The sequence below is a fragment of the Phaeoacremonium minimum genome (assembly GCF_000392275.1).
Source record: "Phaeoacremonium minimum UCRPA7 unplaced genomic scaffold PA7_03_scaffold_496, whole genome shotgun sequence".
Lineage (NCBI taxonomy): Eukaryota > Fungi > Ascomycota > Sordariomycetes > Togniniales > Togniniaceae > Phaeoacremonium > Phaeoacremonium minimum.
Window position 1 is genome coordinate 559,739 of NW_006921398.1, and position 12,772 is coordinate 572,510.

At 51.6% G+C, this 12,772-nt stretch overlaps 2 protein-coding genes across 2 annotated transcripts; one reads left to right on the plus strand and one right to left on the minus strand.

Annotated features, from left to right (window-relative positions):
* Positions 1-1,049: 1,049 nt before the first annotated feature.
* UCRPA7_6882 (putative fkbp-type peptidyl-prolyl cis-trans isomerase protein) lies at positions 1,050-1,739 on the minus strand (the record flags this gene model as incomplete). Its single annotated transcript, XM_007919417.1, has 6 exons — positions 1,050-1,077; positions 1,135-1,176; positions 1,272-1,292; positions 1,358-1,418; positions 1,482-1,552; positions 1,615-1,739. 6 exons carry the CDS (start codon positions 1,737-1,739, stop codon positions 1,050-1,052), a joined length of 348 nt encoding a protein of 115 aa, XP_007917608.1.
* Positions 1,740-10,833: 9,094 nt separating this feature from the next.
* UCRPA7_6883 (putative mucin family signaling protein) lies at positions 10,834-12,172 on the plus strand (the record flags this gene model as incomplete). Its single annotated transcript, XM_007919418.1, has 2 exons — positions 10,834-10,982; positions 11,284-12,172. 2 exons carry the CDS (start codon positions 10,834-10,836, stop codon positions 12,170-12,172), a joined length of 1,038 nt encoding a protein of 345 aa, XP_007917609.1.
* Between the last annotated feature and the right edge of the window lie 600 nt (positions 12,173-12,772).

Here is a 12,772-nt window from a genome sequence, read left to right on the forward strand (position 1 = left end):
CCCATCAAAATGGCAAGCCGGGCTCCATCCAGAGACTATGACATCCAGATGACCACGTTCTCTCCCTTGGACAGTGTATAAGGCCATCATCAGGCTTGCGGGTGCCTGCATCCACGGCCGTAGAGAGTATGACTCACCATCTCAGTTGTATCATAATCGCCTGGCAACTATTATAGTGCAACATAGCATCGTGGAGATCGGTCGGTGGTGCTATTGATGAGCCAGGATATATACGAGCCGACAACTCGTCGTGCTGTGCGTGTTAGAGTGAACCAGGAGAATCCTCCTGTCTACGACTGACACAGTCGTGGGCCGGCAGTCAGCAGTAGTTCGATTCCAGTTTGGTTGAAGCTCATATATCCTGGCCTTTCAATCGGTCGCCGGTATGTATCACAGAGATTGTCTTCTACCTTGTGGGACCTTTCATGGAGGACGATCGAACTTGCTCAAGCGACTAGCCGAATGGGTATCTCACAAGATCATGCAACGTTCCGATGGGTGCGAAGGGTACTGCACCATTTTTCTGACAATTGTCTATTATGCTAGTTTGAACGGCTCAGACATTACTTAAGTTGTTCGTTTCTCATCTCAGAGTCGTTGGGGCTCCAAACCTTCTGCTGAATCGATACTCTCCCGGACGTGGAGACTATATCTAAGACTAGGTCTGTGCATGAGAAGGTCACTCCCATCATCTCGCTAAGGACAGTTGACGCGGCTCTGTACAGCCAAACAACAGCAAGCCGTGGGCTCATACAGGAATTGGAGCTTGACATAGTGATACAAATCTTGTAGAACATCAAACAAGACATAATTTTTGGTAGATCATAAAGTTCTCACGCGACGTTCCACACTTATTGTGAGGAGGAAGATTGCCGAAATCGTGGTCACATGGCAAGGGGTCAACTGGAGTCAGGATCACAGCAGTAGTGATTGTTAAGTCTGTGGATCTATCGACGGTCAAGTGCCGTTCTAGTAGACTACCTCTCCAGTCCCCGAGGGCTCATATCAGGATATGATCCATACCGTCGCATCCTTTGAACACTAGGTGTTTATTTGACGGCCTTCAGGTGCACATCGCTGTATCACAAAATTAGTCCCTCGAAGTCCGGGGCCACCGTAGCAAGATAAACTCACAAGATAAGGTCAGCGTTGGGAGGGATGTGACCGGTGAAACCACTACAACCATAGTTAGTACCGTTGTGGCAAGTTTGTGACGTGCTTTTCCGCAAATTCGGCAGAAACGTCTCATCGATATCGATGGATAAGCTCACCTTGCGCCATAGCCATAGTCGCTTGATGATGTATTAGCTTATGAAAACAATTTTCTCTTGACCCGCCTGATTCTTAGGAAACATACCTGGAAATGTCCAGAGTGGCCTTCTCGCCAACCTTCATCTGCAACACACCCTCATCCCAGCCTGCCAATTAGGTTAGATTCCTGGTTCGACATGTAGCATGGTGCGTGAGCGGGGATCTCCTACCTTTGATGACCTGGCCAACGCCAATTCTGGTCTGGAAGTCACCTCGTCCAGGTTGGGTCGAGCTGTCGAAGCTAGAGGCGGTCAGTGCTTGATCCGAAGGGACCGCCTGGAAAGACCGCGCCACAAAACTTACACTTTACCCTTGTTGTCCGGAGCGCTGGTGTCTTTGAGCCAGCCAGTGTACTCAATGGTGACGGTCTGGCCAACCTTGGGGCTGGCGCCGCTGCCTTCGAAGATGATGGTCTTGGTGACGCCCATTTTTGATGTCTTTGGGGATGAGTTTTGGGATGCTTGAAAGTTGTTAATGGTGTGTAAGAAGGTGGAAGCTTGTGGGTTAGATGATTTGTAGCTCTAGGGGTCAAAAATAGACCTACTATGACGTGATGTTGGGATTTAGGGGACTTTTAGTTTGCCTCTGAGGCGCCTTTCACACACAGAAGAACGGGGAAGGTGGATTTCACGGACTCCAACCTATTGAGTATAGGAAGCTAAAACAGGAAAGAAGAAACGGGGGAAGGCATTGACCAGGACCTGGGGAGGGGATGGCGAGTATTTGAATGAGTGAGCGAGTGAGTGGCCAAGGGGTCCATTGCACTGTGACTTCCGCCTTTTCGAAATCGTCTGGCGTCGGGTGGGAAGGAAGGTACGGTAAGGGCTGTACCTCCCCATGTGGTACATGTACCGGTCATATAGCATGTACCTGCTTCTGCCCTTAGATGCATTTACCTTACTTCGTGGTGTGGTGCGATGTCGCTACAAGTACCGAGGTACCTCGACTGAGTCCAACTCAGAAGCTCTATACGTATGCTGGTACCTACCGTAGGTACGTAGTTAGGTTTATGTATTGTACTCTAAGCATCGCACCAAAACATCAAATTGACAGATCTTGCAGAGCATTTGCCTGTCTTTGCAACGTTTGTCAAGGATTGCCTTTGACTCCCAGCCGCAAATAGGCCAGGACTTTGAGCTCTAACTTTAGCTCTCATTGACTGCGAGGCTGCGATTTGGAGCTTTGTGTTGATCTCGTGCGGGGTCATCCGTGGGGTCCCTCGACCTCACTTCCAAACAGTGCCCCTGATAGCTTCGCTCTAAGCCAGCCAGGAAGATATCTCCCATCCTCTCCTCCCTTACGTGAGATACTACTGGAGTCTCCAAGGCGCCTTACAGATGGACTCCAAGTCGCATACTTGTCTCTGGAACAGAACCTGCCCACCGGGCGACATACAGGCTGCATTAGACACTGAGATTGACTGATGTGCCCAACTGCGAGCTGCACATCTCGTCGCAGCGCTAATCCTCTTCTTCCAGTGTCCTGTCTGCTGTCACAGTAGGATGTGTGGCCCCAAGCTGCAGTGAAACGACAATATAGAAGACTCAAATTATTACCTATCAGATGTAATTGTTGCAACATGGCCCGATCTCCAAAATCGACCCCCGATTCAGTTGAGCCCCGCCTCTCTCGACCGACGATCTCCTCCGCGTATCTGATGCCCCACGAAGTCGCCGAATGGTGGCCCCTCCTATGTGGAGGGATTCAAGATGAGATTTCTGAAGGTCCCAGTATATCTCACGGAACTATTTCTATTAAATAGTGGTCTCATGGGCTGACGGCCGTTATTGCCAGGCTGACCAAGTCAATATAGGTACAGCCTGAGTCTGCAATAGAGCAATTGGGCTGTTACCGGGTCATGCTTCGCTAATCTACAGTAGGTCACATTTTATGGCTGCTTACCGCACTCGAAAATCTTAGACTGCCACGGTCTCTTGAGACAATGGCTATACTGATGTCCACGCTTTGGCTCGAAAGAAATCATGTCTTGGGTACTGCCAGGTTATGTTACAATTCAACTATCTAAACAAGAGGAGCTGTTGCCGCATACTGGCGAACTTGTCTGGAATCTGCTTAGTGAGAATCATGGTCGCCATATCCGTGCGGCTATGGCCGAGCTGTTATCTCAGATATCTCACTTATCATAGCTGTGTGCAATGTCCCCAACAGCATTGTATCCGCTTCTTCAGACCGTTTTCGTGCGATTGTCTGACAATGACGATGTCGGGTCTCGTCCGAGGGATCTAGCGAAAAGCCCCGCAGATGTACTGCAAGTCTGAGGAGGCATGGTAAGTTGGCGGTCACAGGTTGTCTGAGAGGCGCGCGACGAGATCAAAGTCCGCAGATTGACAGACAGACAATCACCCATCCTGCATAGATTCGATCTGCGCTTGATGCAGGCGAGTCTCGAATCAGTGACCAGAGGCGTCACTTGTTATGCACAAGAAAAAGGCGAACAGGGGCAATCTGCCACTTGCAATCACACCTCTGCCAGCCTCCTCGCATAGCTCCCTTAGATCTCTTTCGCTAGCCAGGACTTGGAAGCCCGGCTCAATGATGATTCGCTCGCGTCCCCGATGCGGCAGAAACCGCATATGACGGGCATCCCAGCCTTCGGCAATGGGGCTGCCGCATCATAGACTCACGAAGGAGGCTCATTGCTTCTTCAGGGCAGCCATGCAGATGAGCCAGATTCTTGGTCGATGAAGAACTAAAATTCAGATAAGAAGCATGATTTCTTATAAGTGGTCTGCGATGTAGCATCATGGAGTGATGGGTGGACCTCGGTTATCAACTCCCGAAGCGCATCGTCTGATATAACTCTGAATTTGAACATCCAGACTTAGGCCTAGATCATTTCCACGTGGTGATCTTCAACTGGATATCTGCGTGAGCGGGGAAAAGGCCGAGAGATCGCCCATCGCGCATATTGACGGCGGGTCTATAAGCCATCCGCTGTTGGCCGTCTATTTTCTCAGCTCTCATGCAGAGAGATCGACAATCTCGCCCGACCTGCATTGCCAACGGAGCTTTCCCTCGTATCAGACCCGGCTGGCCATACGGCATGCCGAAGACTTTCGGATATCTTTTCACTTGTTCCGTTGCTAATGCGGGCAATGGGAGAGCCTCAGCTTCCTGCGTGCGGAACGCGATAGTGTCTGGTTATGATCAGACGGAAGCTAGCAATTCGACACACAGCGGGCATTGTTATGTGGCTTCCAAGAACCAGATTAACACTTTTGCCACGTCTTTCCAAGCTGTCATCCTCCTAACCTGGTTGCAGGTCAACAGGTGGGTTGTGCCAAAGCTGTAACCTTGGTGTGTACTAAAGCGAGCACATTGGAAAGTTCCATCCAGCGTCGTCACTCGACGACGCGGATTTGGGCACCTTTGGCACCAAAACCATTCGTGGTCTCGATACCATAGGTCCAGAGGATGCGGAGAAGATGAATCCTTTCAAAAGCCCACCGAATAACCCTGCCTCAATGCCATTTGTCCACGGAGACTAGTTTCCAAGCTATCCGTTGATTCGACACCATGGGTGAGCTTGACCATGCTCAAACCATAGGGCAACATTTAACAGAAAGGGGAGAGTGTCCATAACGTTCTAGCTGCTGGGAGATACAGACGGCAGCGCAGGCGTGTACCATCTATCTGTCATGGGGTTCGACTCAAGTATCTCCATTGCCACTAGGCAAACGTTTCTTTCAATCCACCCAGGAAATCTCATGGCACCCCGGACGCATACGCATTGGACCCTCCAAGTTCGTCACAGCCTAATCTCAAGCACCAAAAAGGAGGATATAGCCTCATCTGTAGAGGAGTGGATATCAGGCCAAAGTGGGTACTACTATTCAGGTGAAGTCTCCGTCAATATCATCCTCCTGATGAACTAGACGGCTCCTTCAGGGATGAGAAGACACTGTCTTCTGTCGCGGTATCCAGATTAATATCGCCCTGGTATCTTATCTCCCGGTATCAAGTGGACTGGGAATAATTTCAGCGTATGAAGTACAGTCAGATTGACATGTTCCCTCGATGCGGGCCCAGACAATACACGACCCTACACGGAGGAGGACTGACAAGTACAGCCGTGTGTGGTCATTGAGGTCCAGGTTTGAGCCGCTGAGTGAATGCGAGATACCCCTTGTTCATCACGTCCACACCGAACCTACACTCAGGGGTCATACGTTCAGCTGAAAGCGCCTAGCGCTTTGCGCCATCGCGAAACCGACGATCCTTATAAGTCGGAAGATGCGATATATCCGCAACTATGCAAACAGCCTTGTTTGAACGGGAGTTCGAAGGACAAGAAAGACGCAGATGTCGGCGAAATATACGACTTCCAGGAAGGAGGGGCGAGCAGCGCGATTGTGAAAGTCTTCGTGATGATTTGCTGCATGATTCCCCGGATGATCTCTTGGGTATCACCATGACGCAAAGTCTCAACTTGCATCGATTTGGAGCGGTATCACAGCCATCATATGACGCTTGAGGAGTAGGCCATTCAACGGAGGTGGAGGCTTATCAACGTGCCTAAAGTTTTCTGATGGTTCGCAAGGTCACACTTTACCCATAGTCCGCGACGACGAGTTACACAGATGCCACAATACGAGGCTGGTGTCTGCTGGCGACAAACGTTGAAACACGACTGGAATCTAGCTGGTGGGTACACAGCCAGTTTGGTATGGCAGCAGTGGCCTTCTTGCAGTCTTTGAGGCTTGTCTTGACACATAGCCGATACGGAAACACAAAGCTCGACTTCATTTCGAATCATTCAGTTTCGTGACAAGACCGCAGTAGTTCTTCCCGCGGTGCCGAGATGAATGAATTGGATATCTTACAGGCTCCATGAGGTCACAGAATGAGCAATTTAGACAAGAGCCGTTGTGGAGTCAAGCGCCATGGCCTAACCCAGTGGCCTGGTGTTGCGTGTCAAGGCCAATACAGTGTACCCATCATGTACATGTGCCGCAAATTGCAGAGGAGCACTCTATTCACGTCATCATTCCTGCGGTCATTCAGGGTACCATTATTATGAAAGAGGCGGTTCCAGAAACAAACAATAACGTGTGCGCCAGAGACACGGCGCCAGGAGGACGTGAACAATGTGCATTTATCCTCGAAGCACGGGAGAAGGCACCGCGAAGGCCCGACTTGCACAAGATCTGCGGGGACTCCCTGGAATGGAGTCTTGCGTTCGCGTCTTCTTCTGTCTGCCCTCGATATTAAAGGGCTGAGCCCGTCACTGCTCTTGAGACAAGCTAACGCAGGTGTGGCTGGCGAAAGCGCGACGCTGGGGCACGGGGTGGCTCCGGGTGGATCGCCCAGTGGCTCGCCTAAGTGGGAAAATTGTGGGGCTGCGAAACGGCCTCGGGCAGAGCAGCAGCAGCGAGCAGTGATTGAGGAAGGGGAAATAACGCTCAGAAACCCAAAAAACACTCGAAACAATGGCAAGAGGGGACCCAAACGCCCATTCCAGCGACACGACAGATACCCTTCAAAACAAGACATTTTGAGTGAAACAGCCTGTAGCGGAGTTGTACACGCCCTCATTCCTGGCCACACCAAGCAAGACAGCTGACGTTCCCTCACCCGTAAGAATACGTTGCGGCGGCCGTCCTGCAGGCAGGAAACGGACAGCACAAAACGGTTTCGTTAGGAGAAGGAAGAATAGCTGGGGGGCGAGAAAGCAAGAGGCATAGTACCGCAACTAATAGAGCAGAGAACAAACCTGATAAGCGCACAGATATAGGTGTTGTCTGCACTGTGTGCTGTGCCAATTTACCCCTGCCGTCTTACTCTACTCGTACTGCCCTTCGCTCGATCGGCCACGCCTCACACCACAGTCTGGCGATGTGCTGGTGATTTCTTTCGATATCTGTTGGAGTCATCATCCATCGCGCAATGTTGTTCTGATCCTTTCTGCCAGAAGAGGATGCTCGAGCCCGTGCAGAAAAACTACTCATTGGAAATTCTGCAATGTCAGCGTTCTCCAGGTTGCGAAATGCCGTGAAGATGCCGCTCATCGCAGGGGTCGGCGCAACGAGACCGATAGTTGCATCCGCCGTGATGGATTTGACAGGGTCACCAGCCTAGTGCTGTTAGTAGATTGGCATGTAGAGTAGGGACGTGGCTAACAGAAGGCTTGATACTCGAAACAGATCTTTCCTTCTTTCGGGGAAGGTCGATTAAAATGAAAATGCCCGTAGCGGCCACCGCGTGGTCTGGCTTGTGTTCCCGCCAATAACACCATGGATTCGTTTCTCGCTACTTGATGGCGACTTTGATCCTAGAGAAGTGATAATTGCACGGTTTTCGTGGTGCAAACTCGAGTCTTTTAGCATTTTTTGGTACTTCAATATAAGGAAATCTGTTAGTAAACCCTCCGGCTTTTAGAGCTGGTTTCCGACGAAGAAGGTCTCTCCGGACGTCTATTGAATAATGAGGTACTCGTCAGCACCCTCTCCAAGCCTTTCTTCAATTCTGAGGGAGACAATTTCAGTGCTTTGATGCCCGCGCAGGTTGTCTTTGAGGGTGAAATTACCCATAGGACCGTTCAAAGAGCAGCGAGTGGATACTACTTCCCAATCCATGTACTTGAAAGGTGTCTTTCACCCTGCCCGTATTCATCGCTGGTCCTGGTGCAGCGCCACCGGTTTTTACCCCTTTGGAGGGCAGCTCATCAAAATCCCTGTCATCTCCTCACCCTCCATCACGAGGCAAAGCGTGGACTCCGGACATTGAATGGGTGCCTTCTGCTTCCCCCTTGTCCGCATCTTGCACCGTAAAGGAAACGACCGTCAGGCCCAGCCTAGGCCGGACAGGTCAGGGTTCCCCCCCGAGGCGTCTTTTCCCCTTGTTTGTATGCATTCCCGCACCCAATCGTCGGCGCTGGGGCTTTCCACTTCTCCCGTTGGAACACATTGCAATCTCTCAGAGCGCTGTGCCCATTGTCCCATAATGTGCCTCACTGGGTCGTACTGTGCCGTAACCCAAGGACACAAGCGCTTGCGAGAGCAGGGCCATCTAATATTAACAGAAATTTCGCGGTTCCTTGCCGGTTGCTGCACGTTTGCCATGTGCCGTTGCCCTTCCGCGATACCTACCTACCACCGGGTAGGCGACTTGGCGGGCCTTGTCATGGACAATAATGAAACTTAAACGCTTGGGATATTGCTCAAGACGAAGCCCTTGTTTCTTCGAGGAGGTCCCGCGGCGCGATACGGTCCAGCGAAATGAAGGATACAGTGCTGGTCCCCTGGCTTCATTGTTTCTGCCGTAATTGCTGCGAGGTGCACCGTATTGCACAACAAAGGCAGTTTTAGTCTGACGGGACGGCGCCATCGCCTCCCTTCCATTCACTATTCAACGTGCAACGCTTATTTTCAGTAGTCCGAGGGCGCCCTGCGTCCAGGTGCTGCAGCAAGAGAACGAAAAGAAAACGCTAGAGGCGCTAGGCCTCTCAGGGAAGTCTAGGGATGTCAAGAGGTACTTAGCGCAGTGTGGCCAACGCACCGTACCGTAGCGTACCGTAAAAACGTAAAATAGAAATGCGTACCTGGCCTAAGGTCAGGTCAGGCAAGGTGCCGCTGCAAGCCTGCAAGGTGGTGGTAGGTAACGTTATTAGCATTAGCACCTGCCCAGAGCCCGCCCACTGTAGGAAAGTGGGCAGGAAGGAAGGAAGGTACCTACCCTGCCCCGGTCATTCCCCTCGCTCGCTCGCTCTTGGTGGTTCCTTCAGTACTGACCCTACCTTTCCTAGCAATACAGTACCGTACTGTGGAGAGCCCTTCTTAGTGGGTGTGTGTCTGTGTTTCCCTCGCTCCTTCCGTTTTCTCGACGCAGCCCTCTGTCCCGGTCCAATCCCACTACATCTCCCTCCTCCACCTTTCTTCGTCCTCTCCTCTCCCCTTTCCCCCTTCCCTCCGCCGGCCGTCCTCAACCTCAAAGCGACAATTCCTCATCCTTCGGCGACGTCGTCCTTTTCAACGCCCATCACGACACGTCGAGGCCACCGCCTTTGATCTTGCGTTGCCTTTCCTTTCCTTTTGCATTTCGTATCATTTCGATCTGGAAAAGGACCTCCGGAGGTCTCTCGCTGACGCCTGACGCTCGAACGCCCTGATCTCTTTTTCTGTCATGCCTTCGACGCGAACCACGAGAACGATCAACCCCGTCAAGGACGCATAGCCATTTCCTGTTCACGCATATCCCGACGAGTCTCTCGTCAAGTCACTCTTTTACCAACAATCAATCAACCACAAATATCCAGCTACTTGAACGCTTGAGTGTTCATTAACTGTGAGTTTCTGCCTCCCCAATTTACGCATGAATTTGCCGGGCGCGGCCGGTGGAGCAGTACAGTGGGCGTGGCCAGGTTGCTTCGCCGGTGTTCGAGTCGATCACTTGGAGATCCTTCATGCACATCACCTTCGGGAACCTGTCAATCGGCTGACTCCTGTCGTGTCTAGATTACGCTCGTTGACATATCATTGTCAAGTACATTCGTTATTACAACTACCCTGACAAGTGAGTATCTCGTCATCCTTGCTATCGCCTTCCGTGGCGCTGACTGTGGGAAAGAGAATACCTCCTCACCCGCAAACTTCTCATCTCGACCGACACTTGAAAATATCTGAACGGCCGATCCGAATGAGAATCTGATACAGCTGAGGGAATGCACAGCACGTCTCTGCTCGTCACAGCGCTGGTGGCGGCTGCATCGCTCGCCAGCGCTGACCCGGCGGCCAAGACAGCAACAAGGCCCAAGATCTACTTCCCGCGGCATGTCAAGAGACAATTTATCAATGCCACGATAACCAGCACAGAATCTTCGAGCTCAAGCACGCAGTTGAGCGAGACGAAGGCCGGCACGACCAAGAAGGACTTGAGCGATTTGTTCTCGGATTTATTCCCAAGACCAAGCGGCACGAGCTCCTCATCGTCCACTGCTGATTCAGACCCCAACGTGACGACCATCGTTCGGCACAGCACGATTTATGTCACTCCGACTGAAGCGGCATCTTCTGATGCGTCCGAGGCGACGAGTTCGAGCACCGCTGATTCGACGTCGTCGCCCGATTCGACCTCAGATGGTAGCGCCTCTACATCTGGGCTGCCCCCAATTATCATCTTGCCAACCCCCAGCAGCTCCGCGTCCGAGTCTGACACGACTACTTCGATTGCATCCTCAACTGCGTCTTCCGACGAAACGAATTCCACAGCGACGAGCGACTCGGTTTCGTCCGATGTGCCCACATCAACGGTTGCGGCTACCACGTCTGGGATTCTCCTTGCTCCAACTGGCGTAGTCACGCCCACATCGTCTTCTGCTGGAATCCTCGACCCACTGAGCACTCTAATCAGTGGTATATTCTCCGATGTCTCTACCATCCTCGACCCATCGCCGACGAACGCTACGGATCCTGCTACTACCACCGCACCTATTTCTGAGACCTTCACACTTCCAGGCACTGGAGTGACCCCGACCACGACACCCGATCCGACGTCTTCTGACCCATGGATCAGCTTGACATTGAGCACCGGAGGAACGGCGCCACCACCCACTTCTACTCTGGAGCCACCACCACCACCGGTGTCGAGCAACACAACCACTCCTTCGGATCCGACCCCGACCCCGATTCCGACTGGCGAGCCCACCAACAATGGTACAGTAACGGAGCTACCACCGACTGTGACCTCTGAGCCTCCGGTTGGTCCAACAGTTACTCCGAACAATACCTTGACAGATGAGCCTGTGCCTCAGACCTCTACGTCATCTTTGCCTACAGTCATACCAATTCCTGTTAACAGTACCGATATTCCTACTGTAGTTCCAACACCAGCACCTACGACTGTTAGTGCCTCCGCCACAACAGCATCTGGTCTTACCAGCCTTCCTGCGATCTCGACGATCACGAACTCTGATCCCTGGCTTGCGCCCACCATCATTGTTCAACCTTCGACTAGCACTCTCAGTGGAGGTGGCCTCGCTCCAACTACGACAGGCGGACTTCCAACCGGTATTCCGAGGGCAATCACTCCAAACTCTGGTCTAGACCCTATTCCGGACGGTAGCGTTGAGATCCAGATCGGTTTCAAATATGGCCTGAACTACCAATTCGTTGCGGAAAACCCGAAGGCAGCGGCTCAGGTCCTTTGGAGTGTGCCCGAATTGTTGTCGCATGCGGGTAGCTTTGACAAGAGCAAAGCGCAGATGAGAAGGCTCATTCCTCTGGACACATCAGCGAACTATGGCTTTGTTACCACACTTGCCATTGCTACCTATCCCAAGACTCTGGTGGACCAGCTTCGTCTTGATATCCATGCTCCGAACTCTCGGGTCTACAATAACCCTAATCAACTTGTCTACAACGTTAGCGAGTTGATTAACCCTGCTATTGACATCATTGTCGGCTCTGGTGTTGATGGTGGCGCAACAGGCACTGGGGGCGGCTCTTCATCAACTTCAACATCAAATCCTAATGGTGATGTCTTCAATGACAATGGCTCAGACCAGTCCTCGGGTAAGCGGGGTGAAACCGTGGGTATTGCTATGGGCGCCATTGTTATTTCTGTCGCTTATGGAACTGCCATGTTCATTGTCGCCCGCCGGTACAAGAGAAAGAAGCAAGGACATCGTCGCGCCAGCTCCATCAGCACCCCTGCTACTTCTATGCGGCAAACACCCAGTCCTGTGATGGGCGGTGCTTTGTTAAGCAGAGACTTCTCATCATATGGCGGTGTTGCTGGTGGGCGGGACTCTCACGGCAGCGGCAGGAGTAACATGAATAACTCTGGCCGCACTGCCTTCATCTCGGCACCAGTTGCTGCGGAGAACTCGCTGGGCTGGAATTGATGATATAACATGCCATATTTCGCATCTCACGTTCGCATTTTGCACTTCGATACCCATCTGGGAGGCCGCCTTTACATTGCTTGAAAGCATGGCATCTTCTTGGTCGTAACATTTTTTGGCCCGATAGAGGAAAAGCTGCGTCTCGAGGTTTTACCTCGTCATCCCTTATTTCCTACTATGTCACCTACACTTCTTACGGTGAAAATCCTTGCGGATAGCATCGTGTCATATTTACAAGCCTTTTCGTCCACGAGGTCTTGGCCCACCTTTTGCGGCCTCGATCTGACATCAAGGTATTTATTTAATGTTATTTGTGGTTATAGATGGTTGGAGTAGCACGGAAGGACTGCAGGCTGCGGATGGAGGGGGAGAAGAAGGCTTCGCTAGCTGTCTGTTTGAATCAGTGCAGCCTGCGCCGCCGGTGACTGTACATTTGTATATTACAACAGTTGATCAAAGGTCCTCACATGGACTCTGCATCCCCAGGATATTTGGGCCATTGTGGGCCTGGCTTCACCTTATCCTGTTGTTCTATAAAAACAAAAACATTTTTGACAATGGAAACGCCATCAAATTATCTTAAATAAACATGCTGTTCTG